The 23,405-nt window shown below is 35.3% G+C and overlaps 2 protein-coding genes across 2 annotated transcripts; one reads left to right on the top strand and one right to left on the bottom strand.

Annotated features, from left to right (window-relative positions):
- Positions 1–43: 43 nt before the first annotated feature.
- On the top strand, positions 44–23,157 carry LOC132722403 (mediator of RNA polymerase II transcription subunit 12-like protein; the record flags this gene model as incomplete). Its single annotated transcript, XM_060706903.1, is given in 19 exon segments — positions 44–119; positions 6,007–6,133; positions 7,154–7,372; positions 7,935–8,061; positions 9,611–9,770; positions 10,719–10,895; positions 11,164–11,300; positions 12,318–12,482; positions 13,306–13,444; positions 13,886–14,064; positions 14,842–14,965; positions 15,625–15,786; positions 16,534–16,673; positions 18,608–18,710; positions 18,949–19,074; positions 19,467–19,605; positions 20,462–20,734; positions 21,741–21,954; positions 22,649–23,157. Coding segments are annotated over 19 exon segments (3,130 nt in total), but the record flags the coding sequence as incomplete, so codon positions are not given.
- On the bottom strand, positions 717–4,146 carry LOC132722404 (uncharacterized). The gene is made up of 2 exons (XM_060706904.1): positions 3,955–4,146; positions 717–3,141 (listed from the first exon to the last, which is right to left on the bottom strand). Exon 2 carries the CDS (start codon positions 3,132–3,134, stop codon positions 1,260–1,262), a length of 1,875 nt encoding a protein of 624 aa, XP_060562887.1. The 5' UTR covers positions 3,135–3,141; positions 3,955–4,146; the 3' UTR covers positions 717–1,259.
- Positions 23,158–23,405: the final 248 nt, after the last annotated feature.

The following is a 23,405-nucleotide window of genomic DNA, read 5'->3' as shown; positions in this document are numbered from 1 at the left end:
TTACATTGATGTCCTGACACAGATAGATGTAAGTATCTAATTGGCTGGGTGTTCTTAAAGCATTATGCTGCTCGTCCAATCATAATTGTGGTTACATTGATGTCCTGACACAGATAGATGTAAGTATCTGATTGGCTGGGTGTACTTAAAGCATTATGCTGCTTATCCAATCATAATTGTGGTTACATTGATGTCCTGACACAGACAGATGTAAGTGTCTGATTGGCCGGGTGTACTTAAAGCATTATGTATATTATCCAATCATAACTGTGGTTACATTGGTGTTCTCACTCAAATACAATCAAATATCTGATTGGCTGGGTGTAATTAAAGCATTATGTTGATTGTCCAATCATACCTTTAGTTATGTTAATATCCTTACACAGATAAATGTAAATATCTAAGTGAACTTCATTTCTAGCAAACACGGTTATAAGGAAATTTGGTGTATGAGGAACCAAAAGTTTTGGCCAGAGTATCGCCCTTCCTTTATTTAATATGAAAATTATCTTTATAGCAAACAGTTTTATGAAAGAAATAAAAAGCACATAAAGTAATATGGTTTCAACATACACTTAAAATATGGACTACCTGCAAATTTTGTGTGAATATACAAAATTTGTGGCTACATTTAGCAACTAGGAATATGAAAGATAACTCTGTTCTTACTTCCTGTCTGGTTAAAAAAAGATGTCGGAAACAAAGAAAATTGTACATGTACAATAATATTCTGACAATATTTAAATAGTTTTATAGGCGCTAATTGTTTAATAATCTTTTCAACAATCAAATATTCAATTACATTTCACAATTATACAATTCTTTAACACTGTACTCACTTTTACTTTTATCCGCGCAGTCTGATCAGGATCCATGCTGTTCGCTAACAAACTTTATTACGAATAGAGAAACTGATAGCGAACAGCATGGACAATTGATCAGAGCTGTTTTTTACAAAATGGCTTTAAGAAGGTAACATTATTTCTGAGTTTGTCAGGTGAGCGATCCAGCGCCCTCTTGTGTGTTTTTTTTTTTAGCATTTCTGTGTTTTTATATGCGCCTTCATTTTTTTCCGATTATATATTATCTGGCTTAGAAAAACTTAAAAAGTCTTTTGTACAGTAACACTGTTGCAATTAATTTGTCATTGTCATTGAACTCTAGAGTGCTTGTGTGGTTAACATGTTATTGAACCACACCATTAAGTAGTCACTTTTTTTTATCGCAACTGCTTCAATTGTCACGACCTGTCTCATGAGTCAAGTATTCTCTATTGTTTCATACAATAGAATATGATTGTTCTTGTCTTTACTTCCAGTCCTGTACCTACTTACATAAAGCATCCTGGTTTCAGAACACCAACATACAGCATGAGGATTGACTATATCCTCGAGTATAGTTTCACCATCTATGAGGTCACCACTTACTCTCAATATGCGATTTCCGTTATATTCGCTCACTACTAAGGATCCATCTTCTAACATTGTTATACCACTTGGCTCTTCAAGCCCATCATAAGTGCCGATCATTTCACCTTGCCAGTTAAACCATATAACTGCATTCTTAATACAGTCAGTTACAAAAATTGATTGGCTGTTTGCGATGGTATGTTTAGGAGAGCTAAAAATATCACCGCCACTGGAATCTTTGATAGCTTCACCTTGGACGGTACCTTTGAAGTCCATAATAAGGAGTTTGGCTGGTGATGTAAATGTTAACGCAAGTTTTTCCTGATGATGACTAATTCCGAAGCAGAGTCCATCTACTTTCCATCGGGTTTTCAGCGAGAGTTTCTTAGAGGCGAAGCAGACGAACTGAATAATTTCCATGTTTGGTAAAGTTACAGCAAGCATATCTCTGCTGATGATTGTTATATCCCAGGGGCTTGCTATAAGTTTAGTATGAGTGATTTCTCCACTTTCGTTGTCAATCATTTTAATGAATTGGTTGTTATAGTCTGCTAAAAATATTTGGTTTTGAGGAGAAACAGCTATGCCAGTTATGAAGCAGTCCCGTTTTTCCAAGGATGTTGTGATATCGATGTTTCTAGGCGTTGATAATTTTATTGCTTCCCAAGTTTTATGTTCTGGGCTGACTGACTGTGTAGGATTTTTATGTTCCAAAAGTCCTAATGATGGCTCTTTGTGAAGGATTGCCTCCGGAGCTTGATTTGTTTGGTTGACTGACTGTACTGGATTTATAGGTTTCAAAAGTCCTAATGATGCCTCTTTTTGAAGGATTGCTTGTATAGCTTGATTAGGTTCAAAGACATATTCATCAAGATCTTCAGCTGATTGTAGCTGCGATGTTAATACTTCACTCTCTGAAATCAGTTGCTGAGCCAGTTTTAGCTCTGTAAACAATTGGTCAGCTTTCTCTGTAGTATTAAGATGTTTTAGGGTATTGGCACGTGCTTGAAGAGATTTATTGATATCCCCGCATGTTTTTTCTATTGTTTTCACCTTTTTGTTGTTGGCTTCTTGGATTGCTGCTGCAATATATTTTGCTTCCTCTTCTAGTTCATCTAATCTTTTGTTTATATCATGTCTAAAGCTTTCTATCTCTGCAGTAAGGTCAGTTGATTCAGCTCTTTGCATTCGATCTTTTGTAATTGTGTTGCATTTGTCGGCCACTCTGTCCAGGTCGTTCAGTGTTTCGTTGAACTCGGTGCTGTTTAAAGACTTGACTGATATATCGGGTATGTAGTCCACATGGCAGGATTTTACTGTATGTTCAAGTGTCTTACATACACTGCAAATAAGTGCATTATGGTCATGGCAATAAAATTTGATCAGTTCTTTAGTGTGTTTAGAGCATGGTTTTGTTAGAGAGTCCTGGCCCTGTCCGGCAGTAGAGGAATTTGATGACGTAGGACGACCTTGTTGTTGTTGTTGTGGCATGTGCTTTTCGTCAAGAAGTTGATGATGCCGTGATGGTTTGGGTCTTCTGTGAAAGGTATAACAAGACTGGCATAAATACTCGTTACAGTCCACACAGTATCCAAAGGCCGGTTTTCGGACAGGAATATTTTCTTGGTCACATGGCTGGCAGAACAAAGTATAGTTATCTTTAGCATATACATGGGGCAGCATTGGTTTTTTTTTTTGAGATGCTGTTCTACCAGGCACAAACATTGTTTACCTGGAAATATAATCAAGTCAAATGCTATAATATGTTATAGTGAGCAATTTATAAACATACATCATTGTGACATATAAGATATTTTTACAATAATTGAACAATAATTTTTTACAGTGAAAATGCTGAAAAGAAAATGTGCATTTCATTTCATCAATATTTCTCAATATTTCATTTTATAAGTTTAATATTAATGTGACATTATGCGTATCTAAGTGTCAGGTAAGAATCAAAATAGTTAGACATTTTGCCTTAATTGTGTACAATTTTGTTCAATGTTATATTTGACTATCAAAAAGTTATCAATAATCCACGTAACCAAAGGAAATCCCTATGAATGTCGTTCAAAATATATCAGTAACGTTCACTTCCTAAAAAGAAGTCTGGCAGCCATTTCTTTCATAATTCTGGTCAATTTTATATTTGTACATTGTATCATAAACATTTGAGCCCCGTCATGACAAAACCAACATAATGGGCTTGCGACCTGCATGGATCATGACCAGCCTGCGCATTCGCTCAGTCTTATCAGGATTCATGCTGTTCGCTTACAAACCCTATAACAAGTAGGGAAACTGATAGCGAACAACATGGACCCTGATCAGACTGCGCAGATGCGCAGGCTGGTCTGGATCCATGCTGGTCGCTAACGCACTATGTTGGTTTTGTCATGACGCGGCTCTTATCAATTATTTGTCAATTGCTATGACAATACATAGTTAAAATAGTTAAATTTTTGAAATAAATTTGAATACTAATTTAATTCAAGTTAAAAATCAGCATAACGTGACTTCAATAAATATAAAATTAACTTACCATTTTTTTTATATTATCAGAAGCACTAGCGTTTATTCTTGTTATATCATGGAATAAAGTCCATTTAACAGCCAGAATAATTATACGAGGAAGAATATTTACTAAAAATAGACTTCCTTGGAGAAAAGAGAAGTGCGTACCTGAGAACAAAGTTCATTTTGTGGTAGACAGATCATTATGAGGAAATATTGAAATTTGATATACTTGGGAGTGAAGTGTTTGAATCATCGATCTTAATTGGTTTTTTTAAAATCCGTTGTCGGTTAAATTAGTAGACTTGATATAGTACATGTACTTGTAAATTTTGAAAATAAATGTCTATTGCTATTATGTCTTATGGTATTTTCTTAAATACTAATATCATTAAAGTGGCCTTCAGTTTTTATTTTCTGTTGGAAAAAAACAAGTCTGTGTTGTTTTAAACTAAATATTTCAGTAATTTTATCTTCGGTATTATTATTCCGGAACAAAATATTTAGTTGCCATTTGAAGAAGTGAAACTGTTTAGCAATTATTTTGTGCATGTGCCATTCACTGTTGAAGCAATATAATAAAATATTTGTTACATACAAGCATTTCGGACGTATTTTTGTTAAAAATTCGAAAAATAATTTTTGCAGCAGATATATAACTTAGAGATTTATTTTTCTATATAAACATTGAAGGGCAGATCGCAGTATGCATTTATTTGACAACAACGATTTTGCCATTCTTATTCCCTCCCCTGTACTTGCCATTCTTATTCCCCCCCTGTACTTGCCATTCTTATTTTCTCCCCTGTTTCATGTTAAGATGCATATTTTTCTGGTCAGATCCGGAATCCCAGATATCAAGTTTTCCTAATACTTTTGTACTTTTAACTCAATCAAAAACTTGAGTACAGAATGTATATCAACATTCTTGAAATGTGGTTTTTCTCAAAGTATATGTGAAAATGGAAATTTATTGACACTAATATTGCAGATTGAAACAGGCTATTGTTCAACTATATATTCCTTCCTTATCATCTAATTTACGTGTTCACTCTCACACACACACACTTACTCGCTCATTTTGTAGAAAAAAATCTAAATATTACTAATTGAAAAATAATTAATCACACTGTAAAATCATTAAAAACAGTGAAAAAATGGCCTATTTAGGCCCCAAACACTGGTTTTCGTTTGAGAAATGTTACCAAAAAAAGTGACCACTTTTTCGGCGCCGACCCCCTTCCAAATGTTACATCAGGGGGTTGCCAGAAGGGGGATATGACCCCTTCTGTTTGGGGGGGTTTGAAGGGGGCGGAGTCCCCCTCATCGCCAAGAAAAGTTTGGACATGTGACAGGCTAAAAATGGCCTCAGGTTGATCTTAGGGTAACTATTAACCGACGCTGAAAAGCCTTTTACTCTATCTCAATTCATTGAAAAGTTGCAGCACTTTGAAATCAGTTTTGATGGAAAAAAACAATGCATAATAGTGATATTTGGCAATTTTGAGACGTCCCCCTGTTGCCATGGTAACAGGAAATTTACGATTGAGCATGCTGTTACAGAGGCTATGGTGTAGTCAACATTTGTGCCAAGTTTCATCATTATTGAAGCATTTTTCATAGTTTCATAGCAGTTTGAACTTGTTACAGGAGGCTTTTCAATGAAAAGGGCCATTTTTCACAATATGCTCATGGAGTAAAAGGTTAAGAATGAACTCTCTATGTGAATAAAAAGTTAAGTTGCAAGTAGTTTAATGCCTTTGAGTAGAAATCTAAGGATTGCTGGTCGCCTGGGTTCAAACCCTGTCAGAGGCAAGTTGCTGTTTCATTGAGCCAGAAACTTCACTTTCATTGCGTGCTTAGCACTGGTTGGTTCTAGTGACAGATTCGAGAGTGTTTCAATAAGTTTATAGCTTCCAAAAATAGATAACTGTAAACTAATAAAAAGTTCAAATTTAAGTTTGAATACATTCATTTTGTTCTTTTTTATTTCAATATTTCATGAGAAAGGAATGGCAGAAAAAAAATCAAAACAAAATTTATCTATATAAAATGTTTATTTTTTCTCTTGTTATTTTAGGTTAGCGACTTATCGTTCCATGACAATCTGGCCGTGTTCACTTCCATATTGATTGCTAGACATTGTTTCTCTCTACAAGATTTTATAGGATATGTGGCTTTACCATCTCTAGTCAATCCTGCATTTGGTGAGTATTCCTTTCCATATTTTGTGGTATAAATTTTTTTGTATTTTTGAATATTGATACATATGACCTATGGCCCTGGCCCCGATAATGCTTACTCAGCACACACCTTTAGTGCCTTATTGGTGCTTTAGTGCTTTATTGGTGCTTTAGTGCTTTATTGGTGCTTTGGGGTTTTCAAGGTGAGAATTTACTTGTGTTACAAGGTAGGGGTTTTTATGACATACCTATACAGTTTTTATGACTTCTTTAAAAATGGTATTACACAGCAGTGCATATATTTTGCTGTGACTTCATTTGCATTGTACAGGCATAATGTAAAAGTGCATTAAATGTTAACTCAACACTATGGCATGTCAATGAAAAAGAGATTGCATTGAATAACTTTATTCAACTCACTCATTAAATTGAGTATTGCGTCTACCCTCTTTCAATATCCTCTATTTATTTTCTGTTGATGTTAATACTTTATATGGAGCAAATGACTAATTACTCACAACTATGTAACCTTTCCTAAATTTGGGCAACCATGGCAGAAGTGGTTAATGTTGTTGACTTCAAACTGCTTGCCCCTCACTGGTGTAGGTTGACTCAACCCCACCAGGGACTTTGATTCGTATGAGCTTACAGAACATTGTTGGTTCTACACAGGTACACGTTTATGCCTGAAATAATGCTTGGAGGAGGCATGCCTGAAAGAATGCTTGGAGGAGGCAACTAAGGTATTCCTCCACCAATAAAGCCTGAAAATTGCGAAATGACCTATACTATACTGGGGTGACGTAAAACCCTACCAAATGATAGATCTATATATGAGCCGCATCACGATAAAACCAACATAATGCGTATGCAGCCTTTGCTTACAAACCCTATTACAAGTACTGAACTGATAGCGAACAGCATGGATCCTGATCAGACTGCGTGGATGCACAGGCTGGTCTGGATCCATGCTGGTCGCAAACGCATTATATTGGTTTTGTCATGACGCAGCTCAATTATAAATTTGTATGTTAATGATTTCAGCTGGAGGGGACCAGGATGCTGAGCCGGGCGCCAGACTAACGTGTCACTTATTACTACGTCTCTTTAAAGTGTCTCACGCCAGCAACAATCCTTACCCAGGTGGTAATAAGAGAGGGACATATGTTAAAGCATCGTCGGACCGACATTTGCTAGCGGCTGTTCATAATAACATAGATGTGGGGGCCGTCCTGGCAGTCTTAAAAGCCATGTTAGCTTTAGGTATTGTTTTTTTGTTTTTCTTAAAGGCCCATTATGCCCTGCAAATTATTGTTTTCCTTAAAGTTGTCATATTTTTGGTTTGCTAATGTTTATGGAAGTTTTGTTTGTCCCCTGCAAGATGTTTATTTCCTTTCATCATTCTGCTTAACCTTTAATTTAAATATATTTATTTAAACTTGATTGCCAACAAGTTCATATTAGGTTATCATCATTTGCCACATGATTAGTTTTTATTTGTGCAAATTGCTACGCTTTTCACTCAAATTGTCCCAAAAATTGCATAAAAAAGTTGACCGAGTATATCTGTATGTTATCTAGTGCATAGTTTTTGATTGTCAGTGCACCTGAGTGAATTGATTTATGAAAATCTTTAAAATTTCATGATTTTAGGCTATTAGACCTTAATGATGGGACATGGGAGTTCCTTAAAGAAATTTGTTTTACAGTACAGCTTTGTTTGCCAGAAAAAATTCATAATAAATGATTACTTTTGTAAGGGTTAAAATGAAGAAACAAAAAATACAAAAGGGAAATAAATAAAATTGGCGATTTTTTGTTACAGCTGACTCGTGTAGGGATGAGGTGAAAACAAAGACGTCGAGTAAGAAGGACAGTAAAGGAGGAGATGATATCATAAGTACGATATTGAGTAGTTTAGATGTTGATATCAGCATGGATATGATGCTTGGGTAAGCTAAAGTGGAAATGATATCAATGTTATATATTACTAATGAGTTATGTAAATGATAGCAATGTTCCATTGTTGATGACTTATGGAAGTGATATTAATGTTACATAACTAAAATAGAAATGATATAAATGTTCCATTGTTGATGAGTTATGGAAGTGATATCAATATTACTTCATGCATTGTCATGGTGGTCGGGTAAGTTTAAAGTGGAAATGATATCTATGTTGCATTACTAATGAGTTATGAAAGTGATGTCAACATCAATTCATGATGCTAATGTACATGGAAATGAAATCAATGTTGCATTATTAATGACTTATGGAAGTGATGTCAGCATTAATTCTTGATGCTCGGGTAAGTTTAAAGTGGAAATGATATCAATGTTACATTAATGATGGAAGTGATATAAACATTAATTCATGATGGTCGTGTAAATTTAAAGAGGAAGTTGTCCACCAAGCTGTCTTACCAACAGCTGTTGTAAATCTTTAACAATGTGGAGAAAGGGAAAGAAGACTGTATGATTGTAATAGCTATTGTGAAATGGAAATGAAACTAACTGAGATGACAAAAAGATAAGAGCCGTGCCATGACAAAAACAACATTTGCATCCGCGCAGCCTGATCAGGATCCATGCTGTTCGCTTACAAACCCTATTACATAGAGGATATTTGTTTGTTTTGCATGTAAGATTGAAATATAATTTCACTGAGTGAACACCAGATGCAATATTTTCACGAGTGGCGTAGCCACGAGTGAAAATATAATAGCTGGTGTTCACGAATGAAATATATTTCAATCCTATATGTAAAACAAATAAATTTTCTTTTTATTTCATGCTTTTAAGTGATTTTAAGTATTTTTTACTGATTTTGCCGCGTAACGTCGCGCATTCTCCTTTGTGACGTCATAACATCATGACGTCACATAATCAATTTTGAAATATAGTTCTGTTAGATTTCTCAAATTTTGTTACATTTTAAACATGATGTATGGTAACATCGGCTTTCTTTTCCTAAAGAAGCATAATTTACGTATGACGGCATTTATTTCTGCCTGTTATTCCATTTAGTTATGATTTTCTTTTCATCCGCATTCAGATATAGTCCGGCTACAGTGAAAATTATATTTTATAAATTTCACTAGTGGTTTATCAGAATATAATCATCTGATATATTACAATAAAACACTGGAAAGCATGAAATAAAAGTAGAGAAACTGATAGCAAACAGCATGGATCCTGATCAGACTGCGCATCCACGCATCTTGGTCTGAATCCATGCTGGTTGCAAATGCACTATGTTGTTTTTGTCATGGCATGGCTCAATTATTATATAATTCAAGAAAATAAAAATGTACCATTATCATGTTTACCCCATGAACTTTGTATGCAAAAGAAAAACAGAAAATGCTTAAAAGAATGTCCAAGACAGCAATATTACCTGTACAATTTGTACAAAGCTTTGCTGGCTCAGTTTGATTGAGCCTGTCCATGAACGTAACAGATGATTTATGATTACAAAATCGTAATGTTCAAATTATTACAGTACATCGGGGAGCATGGAGAATGCCGGACTAAGTGAATTCTCGAAACATTCTTTACGAGAGATGTGTAGTCAGGACTGGGTGCGAGAGAAATTCTTACGAGATCCCGAGGGTCTGTTTAACTCAGAGATGTTGCTAGATACAATGCTTAGTTCGGAACAGGTAAATTATTTTGTTTATACAAATTTATTTCAGTTTGATTGTGTTGAAAGCTATAAGGTTATTGAAACATTTTCGAATCCGTTCCTGTATGTTACAAACCAGTACTAAGCAATGAATGTAAAGTTTCTTGCTTAAGGAAACAACGGCCTGCCCCTGAAGGGATTTTAACACTGGGTCAGCAATCTTTAGATTACTAGTCAGATGCGGTAACCACTCGGCCACGCTGCCACTAATTTATTTTTCTATTATGAGAAATAAGGCTTACAAACCCTTATAAATCTGTAATTAATGCAGATGTTGATATATATAGTAACAAAATTTATTGTCGTCCAAGGCCATTTCAGCAAAATCTAGGTCATTAGGAAATTTCCACCACATTGCCATTTGGTTCTATTTTGCCATAAAGGCAAGTAAATGAGTGTGCATGCAAAATTGACATGTTTGGGGGATAATCTCATAATGGGGAGCAGCAACTGTTTTAAAGTAACTTCCAAATATCAACTCATATTGGTTAATAACAGACCCACAGCAAGTGACGTCTTTTTCGATAGTTTTTATTAAACATATTAGAATATTTTCGTGACCTGAGACAATGACAAATATGGCAACACTCCTATATTGCTCATTAGTGTGGGTTATCTTAAACTTACCTGTATGTTATTCTATCTTAAAGCAAGGTGCCTTGATGATGATGGCAAGTACTGCCTGTGTAGAACTTGGCCATCCTGCATGTCTGTACTCTATAGTGTTGGCTATTTTACTATTAATAATATCTTTGAGATATGATAGACCATTGAAATCTTTACAAAAAATCTAAATCTGATTTGTTAATTAAATATTTATGTGTCAATTTGTATACATAGATAAATTTTGAATATATAGGTATTGTATATATTTTATTGAGCATTATATTCTTATATGTCTATTTATGTTTTAATTGTTTCCCAGACTCAGCAGTTGGTAAGAATGATATGTTACCCGTCTAGTGCCGCCAGCAAGATGGACGATGACGAAATAGACAACAAGGAGACTATTAGTAGAATATTAGAAACTCTCGACCCTTGGACACTCAGAGTATCTCTTCTCGAACTGAATCTCATGTTTAAACAAGCCAAAAACAATGCAGTAAGTTTTTATTTCCATAATATAACTATTAAAGGCCCATTATGCCTCAAAAACATATGTTTGATTATGTTGAAATAATGGCTTAAGAGCATGTTAGATATTCAACAACTGAGACAAAAAAGGTGCATTAAACATACAGTAATGTGTTTTATAAGGCTCCATAGAAAGGTTTGTTTGCAATATATGTATCCATACAACTGTTCATATAGGGCCATATAACCTGTCAAAAATCTTTATAACTAATAATTTGTACTACTTTATCTTACAGGAGACGAACAATATACTGGACAATATATCACAAGGAACAATTTATTTGTTTCATCAACAAACAGAACATCACAGTCGCACAACCAATAACTCCCAGGCGGCTGCCTTGTTAGAGACCATGCCTGTACAGTCACCAAAGTAAGTTCAATCCTTGTGTACATGTTTACTGTGTAACTTTTGTATAGCAAACCTTTGTAACTTATGTAAAAGATAATTAAGAAATATACTTTGAAATAAATTGAAAACTACAATTTTGTGTTATTCATATTCTGACTTGAGCAGTGAGGTTTTTTTTTAATTTTCAAACCAACCTGTGGCTTTCTGAAGGGGAAAATATAGCGTGATAAATCAGAAAAGGGGAAAATCAAATTCCAACCACCGAGAATGGAATTTACCCATACATTTAAAATTTCAATTTTAAGTTCAATTAAACATGCATGAGACTAGCAGAGGCTATCTATAGGGACAGCTTTCTGTCTTTTAGCTGATATAAGTCAGCTGATCTTAAGTCATCGTTCTGGTGAAGAATGTGCACAGGGGTTTTAGGGGAAAATGTAAGCATTTTTAGGGGAAAATATACCTATTTTGGGCTAGGGGAAAACAGCCTTTAATCTACTGTAAAATACAGGGGAAAATCACTGTTGAGTCAAGAGCATTGCAACGCCTTTTAACTTTTGGGTCACAGTTAAAATATTTTTTTCTGGAATAACAGAGTGAGTGAATGATCTGAAATGTTGCACACAAGTTCTTGGTCTGGACCTACGATGGAGTCACTTTAATTCTGCATGCCTCCAAATGAGCCAATATGTTTCAAGAAATTAAATCTTAAAAAATTTGTACTCAGATTTAGATTTTAGGAAAAGTAAAAATATTCACAATTCAAGAAATAATTTACATGTTATATGCAATTAATGACTTATATTGCAGTATTAATCATTATATTTCTACTGCATGACTAATGCAGAAAGGGCGCTATTTTTTCATATTCTAATCTATTTTCTGTAATAATGTTAGATTTTAAGTTTTCATTGCAGTGTTTTACTTTTAATAAATAAAAAAAAAATGTCATGAAAATCAGCATGAATCTGAAGGCTTGCTCCTTTTTACAATTTTTTTTAACTCTTTGCAGTTAAATGTACATGTTGAATTTTCTAGGAATGATTCGACGGAGAAAGATAACAGCGTATGGCTGGTGGCGCCACTCATCTCTAAATTACCCAGTGGCGTTCAGGGGAGAGTACTCCGACAAGCTGGTCAGGTGCTAGAGAACAGCAACACGTTCCTCGCACCGAAAAGTAAACTTGACAAGGAGAGAAAAAAGTGAATATTTTCGACATATTATTCTAGATTGAATTAAGTTGAGTCTGGTAAAGTTTTACTATATGCGTTTTCTTGGCACCGAAAAGTAAACTTGACTTGAAGAGGAAAAAGTGAATATTTCTCCCATGTTGTTCTAAACTGAAAAAAATTAATACCATTTAAAGTTGAGTCTGGCAAAGTATATGCATTTTTCTCGTATCTAAAAGTTAGCCTGCCAAGTAGCATTAAAACGTGCTAAATATTAGCATTACACTATAACTGCGTAAATGAAAAAGTGATTCTTTTTACTGTAAATGAATAAATATAATTATGTTCATGTAGCATCATTGTTAAATTTATTGAACTCATTAAATAAAATAATTTTATGCCCGCAAGAGGCTCACCTACTATAATTTTGTTTAATTTGTTTAATACATTCAGTATTGAACCTACACTCATAAAATATACTCAATTCAACTCAATGAGCAGTAGCTAGTGTAAGTAGGCGTCTGTGGCTAAATGGTAATGGTGGTTGACTTCAAGCCACTTGCCCCTCACTGCTGTGGGTTTGAATCCTGATAGGGACTTTGGATTCTTTCATGTGAGGAAGCTCTGCAGTTAATTTAACAGAACTTTAGTGGTTCTTTTCAGGTGCCTGTTCATGCCTGAAATAATGCATGGAGGGGCACCTGAGGTCTTCTTCCACCAGTAAAGCTGACAAATCACCTTATGACCTTTACAGTGTTCATGCACCCAACAGAAAAAAGTTAGTGTTAGATTTCTTGAAGGAACATAAGTGATAACATAAAAAAAAATAATAATTTGTGAATTATGTATATTTCAGTAAATCTTTGTTGAGTCATCAGCCATTCCTGTCTTTGATATTAACATGTTTAAAGGGCCAGGATGAACAGCGGGAAGGTCTGCTCAATTCTTTACTCAACCAACTCGAGAAATTCATCACCAGTTTCAGAGAGATGCTGGTTAGTATTACCAAGTGAATGTTATTTCAGGATAAACAGAGTTTCTTTTTAAAGGAGTTTGGCTGAGGTCAAAAAAATTTAAAAACATAAAATTTGAAATTCTTACATAGATCAAGTGAAGCATTTATAATTGAAACATTTTTTTTAAAGGATAGTAAAGAAATATTCTTAAAATTATTAAATTTCAAATTGATTTATTGTGCGATTCTTAGCCCAATTTGAAAGAGTGGAGCCCCTTTAATTTCACCATTAAAAAAAAAGAAAAAAAAAGAAAAAATAACCATAATTTTTAGCAGTAAGGACAGCATTTTATCTTCTGACATCAAATTTTATGCTCCAAGTTATTTAAGGGAGAGGGTTTATAGTAGTTATGTCATCCGGATATCCGAACAAGCCATAAAATAGTCATTGTCTTATCCTGTTTCTTATATTGTTTTTCAGGAAAAGTACCCGGACGAAGCTAAAATTAGAAACAATATTCACGAGACGTTACAACTACGGTTATCTCTGGTAGGCGGGATGTTCGATACCATACAGCGTAACACGGGTCTGACTACAGACTGGGCGTTACTTTTGTTACAGTTAATAAGTAGTGGAGTGGTAGACCTTCATTCTAACTAGTAAGTTAAATCTTCATGTTTTTGTTGCCCGCATGCATTCCTCAATAGGAAGAGCATGGAACTAGTAATTTAGGTGTTAGTAATTCAGGTGCTAGTAATTCATGTGTTATTAATTCAGGTGTTAGTAATTCGGGTGTTAGTAATTCGGGTGTTAGTAATTTGGGCGTTAGTAATTCGGGTGTAAGTAATTCAGGTGTAAGTAAGGTGTAAATAATTCAGGTGTAAGTAATTCAGGTGTAAGTAATTCAGGTGTAAGTAAGGTGTAAATAATTCATGTGTTAGTAATTAAGGTGTAAGTAATTCAGGTGTAACTTTTTCAATCTTCAGGCTGAGGTTTAATTTCTTCTTGACAATTGACCTAGGAGATTGAGACTAATGGTCATTTTATCACCTTGGTGCAAAAACACATTAACTCCTACTTGATTTAATAGGAGTTGACCTGTTACTGTACGAAGGTAATGCTTTGTTTGGATCTGCTGATTCAAATATTATGTGGGTATTAAAGTTGATCACTTGCGATAATTGTAAATTATCAGTTAGTTATCCAGGAAATAGGGAACGAAGCTTCCCATACATAGTTTATTCATTCTTGTATTCATTGATTTTTATAGATTTCAATAAATTCATTGAGAATTTTTATAGATTTCAATAAATTTCTGTGATATTTTTAACTCAAGGATGAGCATAGTATATGTTTAAATCTAAAAGAAAATGAAGAAGAAAATGCAAATAATTAAGATAAATATGTCAATATACATTTTTATTCTCTGATTACAGTGAATTATTTGCGACTGTGTTAGACATGTTGAATTGTTTAATGCTGGGAACATTGGTACCTGACCCAAGTGAGAAATCTGATGACAACAGGAAAACTCATAGTAACCTTGTGAAAAAGTTAAGGGTAAGTTGTTGGGATTTTTATTCCCCGCTAGACTGATAACATGTATGCTATTTTACTGCTATTGATCAGGGTAGTTTTACAATAGTTGTAATCCTGAACTTGGCAAATCTGGGACTTTTCTAAGGTAAACACCCGGTACAAACAAAAATTTACTGTGAAAGCTTCATGGTGCATTAAATACCGTTCACAATTAATTTGACAACCTGTAGCACTATTTTCGAAGCTGTAACTGTAAAAGTTTGTTTGTAACCTTGGATAAACTGGGAAAAACTCAAAATATGTTTTATTCCAGTGTAAGTTTATTTCTTTGTTGGTATTTGTTTTACTCCTACAAGTTTTAGGGGCTGGGGGCAAATAGATTTGTCTGCGTCATTCAGTCATGCTGCCATACTGTAAGTATGTAGACTGATAAAACAATTGAAATGTGGGGGCATCTGTGTCCAATGTGCAAATTACTTGTTTAAATATTGTTCAACATCATTCAAATTTAAGATATAAAATGGTGCCATTGGTCAAGTTGTATTTAAATCTGCTGTCTACAGCTGAGTGGCTAACTTGTGCCAATATCTGTGTAGATTATACTGTTACATAAATATTATTCGTATAGAATGGTAGACAAATTATTTTTGATGTAAGTTTCACATTTATATTACATACAGAAAGATCTAGGAGATAAGATATTTGAGGCTACAGACCAGGTTAGACAGTTACTTCCCTTGCCTAAACGTTATTATGAAGTTGTCACTGTGGAGCCTCATGGAACTTTGGTGGATACTAAAGGCAACAAGATTACCGGCTTTGATTCCATTAAACGTAAACAGGTATAATTGTTATATATTGTATTATAGCTTCAAATTCCATTTTCGTTTGAATTTATTTGCTATAAATCGATGATAATGATGGTTGAAAATATTCTTATTGAATAGTTTTGCCCTTTGTGGTGGTGTTGCTTTTACGATTGAGGCATCAGAATTTAACCCTGCATGATCGTAAAAGTTGACTGAATGAGTTTGAATTACTGGTGTCTAAAACTATGTATCTCGTAAAGCCAGAAGATGAGGTGGTTTAGACTCCTGGTGTTGCTTTAAGTTTGTAACACCTGAGGTTAGCCAAAATCGTCTAATGTTTCAGCGTCATATAACCTATACTATGTTGGTGCGCCCTAAAACCAAGCAAACAAAAAATTATTAAATAGTTTAAAAGTATTGTATCATTATAATTAAGGCATACATAAAGAAAACGTTGAAGTGATGAGTTTTCATCTTAATATAACTATTTATAGTAACAGTTCAACGTAATGTTTCTCATATAACACAGACGTACGATTCTTAGGCACCGATTCTACCATGCTGTCTGATCATGGTCTGCACTGTACGCTATTTAATCAGTACAGATTTCGAAATTTTTTCTAAAACTGATGAATGGTTTTGTTTAGACTGAAAGATTAACGTCTGAATTATCCAATGAAAAGCGATGTTACAGACATTCAATATTTTAAATATTATCCAATGAAAAGTGATGTTACAAACTTGCAGTAATATGAATATAAATATTTATATATATTACAGGGTTTACAGGTGGGTAAAATAGAGATGGTGAGTCCATGGGATGTGATTGAGAGCACAAAGAATCCACCTCCATTGTCGTGGACATTTTTTGGAGCGGTGAAAATTGAGAAGAAACCTTTGAAATATGAGGAACAGCACAGGTATAAAAAATACTTTCCATGTGTTAAAATTTAAAACTAAACTTTTTTCATCATCTACTTCCCCTTAACTTCAGCTTGCCATCCCGCCCACCGACTAAAAAAAAAAAAACATTTTTAGCTTGACTATTCAAAGAATATGGAAAGCTAATGTACTCATTCAGGTTTATTTTTTGGGGGATGCAAGTTTGTACTTTAAAAACTACAGAAGGGAATAGGTTGAAACTTCACACACTTATTTGAGAGTCTAATATGAGTTCACTGCCAAAGGCTCATAACTCTGGACTTGGATTTTAACAGAATTATGACCATTTTTAGCTCGACTATTCGATAAGAATAAGTAGAGCTATTGCAGTCACCCGAGCATCGGCGTCGGCGTAACCACTTATGTTAAAGTTTTTGTAATAGTTCAAATATTTTCAAAGTCCATTGACATATGGCTTTGAAACTTTGCACACTTGTTCACCATCATGACCCCAACCTGTAGACAGGAGGAGGTAACTCTATCAAGCATTTTGACAGAATTATGCCCCTTTTTCGACTTAGAATTTATGTTAAAGTTTTTGTAATAGTTCAAATATTTTCAAAGTCCATTGACATATGGCTTTGAAACTTTGCACACTTGTTCACCATCATGACCCCAACCTGTAGACAGGAGGAGGTAACTCTATCAAGTATTTTGACAGAATTATGCCCCTTTTTCGACTTAGAATTTACGTTTAAGTTTTTGTAACAGTTCAAATATTTTCAAAGTCCATTGACATATGGCTTTGAAACTTTGCATACTTGTTCAACATCATGACCCCAACCTGTAAACAGGAGGAGGTAACTCTATCAAGCATTTTGACAGAATTATGCTCCTTTTTCGACTTAGAATTTACGTTAAAGTTTTTGTAATAGTTCAAATATTTTCAAAGTCCATTGACATATGGCTTTGAAACTTTGCACACTTGTTCACCATCATGACCCCAACCTGTAAACAGGAGGAGGTAACTCTATCAAGCATTTTGACAGAATTATGCCCCTTTTTCGACTTAGAATTTACGTTAAAGTTTTTGTAATAGTTCAAATATTTTCAAAGTCCATTGACATATGGCTTTGAAACTTTGCACACTTGTTCACCATCATGACCCCAACCTGTAAACAGGAGGAGGTAACTGTATCAGGCATTTTTTTTACTATCAAGCACTAAGAATAGTCGAGCATGCTGTCCTACCGACAGCTCTTGTTTAAGCTTACAACATTTTACAATATCCGGGTTCCTGTTTTACTATCAAGCCAATACATTAGTCGAGCATGCTGTCAAACGGTAAGCTCTTATCGTGTTTTTGTTGTGATGCCAAAATAATTGAGCCGCGTCACAACAAAACCAACGTAATGTGTTTGCGACTAGAATGGATCCAGACCAGCCTGCGCATTTGCGCAGTCTGATCGGGATCCATGCTGTTCGTTTACCAACTCTATTACAAGTAGAGATACTGGTAGCAAACAGCATGGATCCCGATCAGACTGCGTGGATGCGCAGGCTGGTCTGGATCCATGCTGGTCGCAAACGCACTATGTTGGTTTTGTCGCGACGCGGCACAATTAATGAATTTAGTGTGAAAACTTCTTTTTATGGAATCGAGAGAAAATTATTAACTAATTGGTGCTCTAGCAAGGATGAATGAGAAAACAATACTGAATAGTGGAAAGACGACACAGTCAAACCTGTGAAGAAATACAAATCAAAGGACAAAACATAGTCTGTATAGACAAGTGTTCTTTGTTTACAGGTTACTTTATTCAGTTTTATACAATAAAAGTGTTATCAAATATACTCTGTCATTTTAGTGAAGTAACAGAATAAGTTCTACTAAATTTAAAAGGAGTTAATCAGTTATTGCACTTAGTTGACATCTGTCTTGTATATAATAGGTGAAATGTTTATTTTTCAGATTATTGTTGTATCATTCCCACTGTCTACAGAAACCCGCCAACTATTACCTTGACCCACCAGCTCTACCCCCTGAGGAGTTAGAACCTCCCCCAGAGAAAGTTGTAAGTTGGAAATTTATCATAGGATTAGAGCATTGCTAATATAAACTTGTATTTCAATTGTTTCATACTATATTATTCAAAAGTTACTTAGTGTTTGAAATTATATTTTGTCCAATAGGATTGCAGTATTTCAAATTAACTGACACACATTTACTTTGGTAAATCGACTAAATTATAGGGATGGGGTGGGGGGAATCACTGGAACCTGATTTCCACGTTGAATTCTGTCTATTTTTAGCAACAGGAAGAGAAACAGAGCAGGGAACCAGTGAAGACGGCAACATCTGTTGATTCTAATCGACCAAACCGAACAAGAAAGAGACGAGGGTCTCGAGTCACAAACTCTTCATCATCATACACACCTGTAAGTTATGTGGTTCATATTTTGTATAATTATTTATGTCACGGTTCAGAACTTTTCACTAATTAGACTATTTAAAGGAGAAGATGTGTAAGCTGCCGGACAGCTCAGTCGGTAGAGCTGCGAAACGATATTTGGAGGGTCCCGGGTTTTTTGCGTTCAAGTTGGTATCTCCAAAACTACTGAAGGGAATGGGTTAAAACTTCACACACTTATTTGAGAGCATTATAGGAAATCACTTTTCAAGGCCCATATTTCTAACATGGAATTTTGACAGAATTATTGCCTTTTTTGAACTTAGAAAATTCTACATTATCCAGGCTTTACTATCAAGCACTGTTCTTGTTGCATTTATTATGACTTTATTGATTACCATTTCTGTTTTCAAATTTCAGCCCTCGATGCCTCAACGGTACAATCCTGGTTACTCAGATCCAATTTACCCCCAACAAGCCCCAGCCTCTAACTGGTATGGAGGACCCCCACAAACCCAGCAACAGCCTGCTTATATGCCCCAACAAGCAATGCAGCCAGGTAACATTATCTATAAATAGATTTCTAATGATCTATAAATAGATCCCTGCAGCATTATCTATAAATAGATTTTTACTTGATCTATAAATAGGTCACAGAAACATTATCTGCATGTATAAATATATCACAGTAACAGGTGTAACTTTTAGACTGTGTTTTTTATCCAATGGGTAAGTTAATTAATGATCTGGAACACAAAAGGTGATATTTGTGAAGGAATGTGTTAAAGCAATATGCCTCATGATTGTAAAATGAAATTAAATTTCAATTAGATGGTAAATACACAGTCTAGTAATGCTCTTTGTGAGACCTCTTCATTCAAGATAGTTAGGCTCTTTGTGAGACCTCTTCATTCAAGATGGGAGAGTTGACAAAATTGTCCATAAATTGTGTTTCTTCTGACCAGGCTCTATACTGTTGGCTGACTAGTTTTAATTTTTCATCTTGATATCCCCAAAATTGATAATGGATAGTCCCGAATAGAAGGGTGAACAAGTCCATTTAAGAAATTTAGGAGGTAAAGGGTTACCAGATCAGTTTAACAATTTTTTGTCATGGTTGCATAACAGATGACAACACATAACTTTTTGCATGCAGAAGAAAAACATTGCATTGAAACTTTTTAATTTGCTATTTTCCCTTCTTCAAAGTGGCGGAATGGTCGAGTGGTTAACATGTAAGACTAATAATCTAATGATCACTAACAGTATGGGTTCAAACCCAGTCAGGGGCAAGTCAATGTTTCCTTGAGAGCAAAACACTTTTAACTCATTGCTCATTACTTTCTAGAAAATCAAACTAAAAAAATATTTATAAACCAATTTGCTCTTATTTTGTTTACAATATACATTTTCAGCTCCGGGACCAAGATTTGGAGCTTCATTCCCTTCATCAAAACAGGCAATTCAAACGATGCTGCGATCACGACAGCCGGGCACCAGCGGTTATATGCCGCAGCAGTCGATGCATACAAATATGCAGCTTCTCCAAAAACAGCGACAGCAGCAGATGGTTCGGCACCGTTTACAGCAACAGTACTCGCAAAATAGAATGGCAGACAACCCCGGTCACTATGGTAACAGTGTTCCCGGTGCTGCTCCAAGCTCGGCAATGATGTCCATGTCTCAAGGTACTGATGACTTTAAGAAGTTTTTTTGTTGGTCTATGTTTTAATCATGTTTATATAGGCTTGAAAGTAGTATAATAAATTTTGAGCCTTAAGTAAATCATTTTCAGATTATACGCATATTGAAGATCAGAGAGTGTAAGAATGTGACCTATGCGTGAATTTTAATTCCAGATTTAAGGCGTACAAGTTAATTTTGAGGCGGGCACCATTATGATACCATTATGATAAGGCTGACATTTCTGTCACTTTTGCTGAATTAATTTATGTCTTTAAGTTAACTACAGGTACATAAGTGTATGTAATTCATGGAAGATATTTTAATATGTCACCTTTTAAAATGTGATTATTAGGAATACTTGTTTACATAGAATGTGTATTTGCTACAATGTACATAGGTAACTTTCATGTATGTTAGATTATTAGGAAGCCTTATAAATTGAGAATAAAATTGAGAATTATGCAGTACTTATGTTAATACATGTTCATGTATATATGGTAACAGAATTTAGGGCGTTTTAATGTAATGGTATTTTAGGCCATTATCCAATTTTTGTCACCTTGCTATTCTGCATTGTTAATACCTTTCCACATTTTCAAAATCTGTGGCTGAGGAGTTGCATTTAATGGTTGAGGCATAAGAATTGCAGCCACCATTTATACTTGCATGATCTGAAGAGGAGACTAAATGGGTTCAAATATAACTGGAGTCTATGCATCTCTTAGCTCCAGCAGGTCAGGTGGTTTTGACCTAAAGTTTGTAACAACGGAGGTTTCCAAAATCGTTCCCGTTTTGGCGCCATGTGACCTTTACTGTATAAGTTCATCGTAAAATAAACAAAATCTTCTCATATGTATAGAATTATATCAAAATATTTGTATAAAGTTATATCAAAAATAAAGAAATTCTGACTTTCTTATCCGTCCAGCTTGATTAACACTTATGCTTCATGGGCCGTTTATATTGTTTTCCTTCGTGTATTTATAATATAAACATTATTCACTGCAGGTCCTATCAACCAATCAACATACCAGTCTAACTATGGCACCATGCCGTCTCAACCACCAATGGAACCCATGTCTACCGGTATGATGTCACAGAATTTCAACCAATCGTATCAGAGTACCCAGAATCCCTCGATGATGTCATCATTACCTCAGCAGACTAATTATATCACACCACAAAGCCAGCCTACTCAAGTGCCATACTCTGGCACATCAAGGTATCAGAGTATTCTTATTTTATTTCAGGATTTTTAAAGCACTTAAACACTTGTCAACGTAAAGTGGCTTAAGTTCATTGACTTTAAACCACTTGTCCCTCACCGCCGTGGGTTCGAGTCCCGGTTCGAGTCCCGGCAGGGACTTTGGACTCTTTCATTTGAGGAAGCTATCCAGCTAGCTTACAGAATGCGGTGGTTCTACTCTGGTGCCCATTAGTGCCTGAAATGATCCAGGGAAGGGCACCTGAGGTCTTCCTCCACCAGAAAAGCTGGAACGTCACCATATGACCTATAATGTGTCAGTGTGATGTAAATCCCAATCAAACAAACAATTGGCAAACATAAAGTGGCGTCCATCCATCCAGCTTTGCTAGACCTCAGCTGCTTCATAACTAGCTGGCACCTTTGTTGAACAACTGACCATATGTAAAGTTGTATAGCTTTGCTCACATGATTGAATTCAGAGTCCCTGGCAGGATTCAAACCCTCAGTGATGAAGGAGAGAAAATGGGCCAGAGCTTGCCGTAACTGATTTGTTGAATTGAATGTTGATAGGATTGACTTCTTTAGTTTTGATTTTATCCAGTTATTGCGTTGCCAGAATAGGTGTTGACCCTGTAGCAATTATCAGCACAATTTTCTTTTACTACATGTAAGTCTTATTATGTATATTTAAAATAATTTATTTTTACAGAATCCCCATGCAGTCAGGTGGAATGAACCCACCGTCCACAATGAGCGGTATGGGTACCTACAACCAGATGGGCCAGTCCCCGACCGTCGGTCCCGCGGGTGGGGCAGGCGCCTACATGCAGCGTATGCCAACACCACAGCAGCAACAGCAGCAACAACAACGCATGCAGCAATACAGACAACAACAGATGTTACAGATGCAGCAGCAAAAACAACAGATGCAGCAATCCAATCAGCAACAACAGACTGCAGCTATACTAGCCCAACTACAAAGACAAGTACCCGCCCAGCAACAGCCACAAATGACCCCTAGTTTTAACCAGTATCCACCACAGAACTTTTGAGCCAAAATTAATTATCAGTATTGACTTTCTAGTTGTTTTCTAGTCCTAAATTAGGTTGAAACAATAAGAAGGACAATGCTCAAGGTATTGTAGGCTAGGTTGTATGAAACAATAAGGACAATGCTAGAGGAAAGGCTGGTATTGTAGGCATACTATGTATGTTGAGTCATTGACTACCAGTAATTTATATATCATTGATATTGAATCATGTGACCTGATATTCACTTAACCCTTTAGCATTCTGGGAAAAATTGTCGTCTGCTAAAAAATGCCAATTTTCACGAATTTAACAAGAAAATAAAGTGTGCATGACTTTCCAACTGCTTGGTATCTAAAAATACGCTTAGGTATTTGTACAAGTAAGCTAAGAAAATTGCCGTCTGCTAAAAGATCGTCTGCTTGATTTCTTAACTT

Source organism: Ruditapes philippinarum, unplaced genomic scaffold, assembly GCF_026571515.1.
Source record: "Ruditapes philippinarum isolate M1 unplaced genomic scaffold, ASM2657151v2 ctg7874_1_1_1_1, whole genome shotgun sequence".
Taxonomy (NCBI): domain Eukaryota; kingdom Metazoa; phylum Mollusca; class Bivalvia; order Venerida; family Veneridae; genus Ruditapes; species Ruditapes philippinarum.
This window is presented reverse-complemented; position numbering and strand designations above follow the sequence as displayed.

What these genes read in the sequence shown, in the direction of transcription:
- LOC132722404 (XM_060706904.1), bottom strand. Translation starts at nt 3,134, where the DNA reads ATGTTTGTGCCTGGTAGAACAGCATCTCAAAAAAAAAAACCAATGCTG.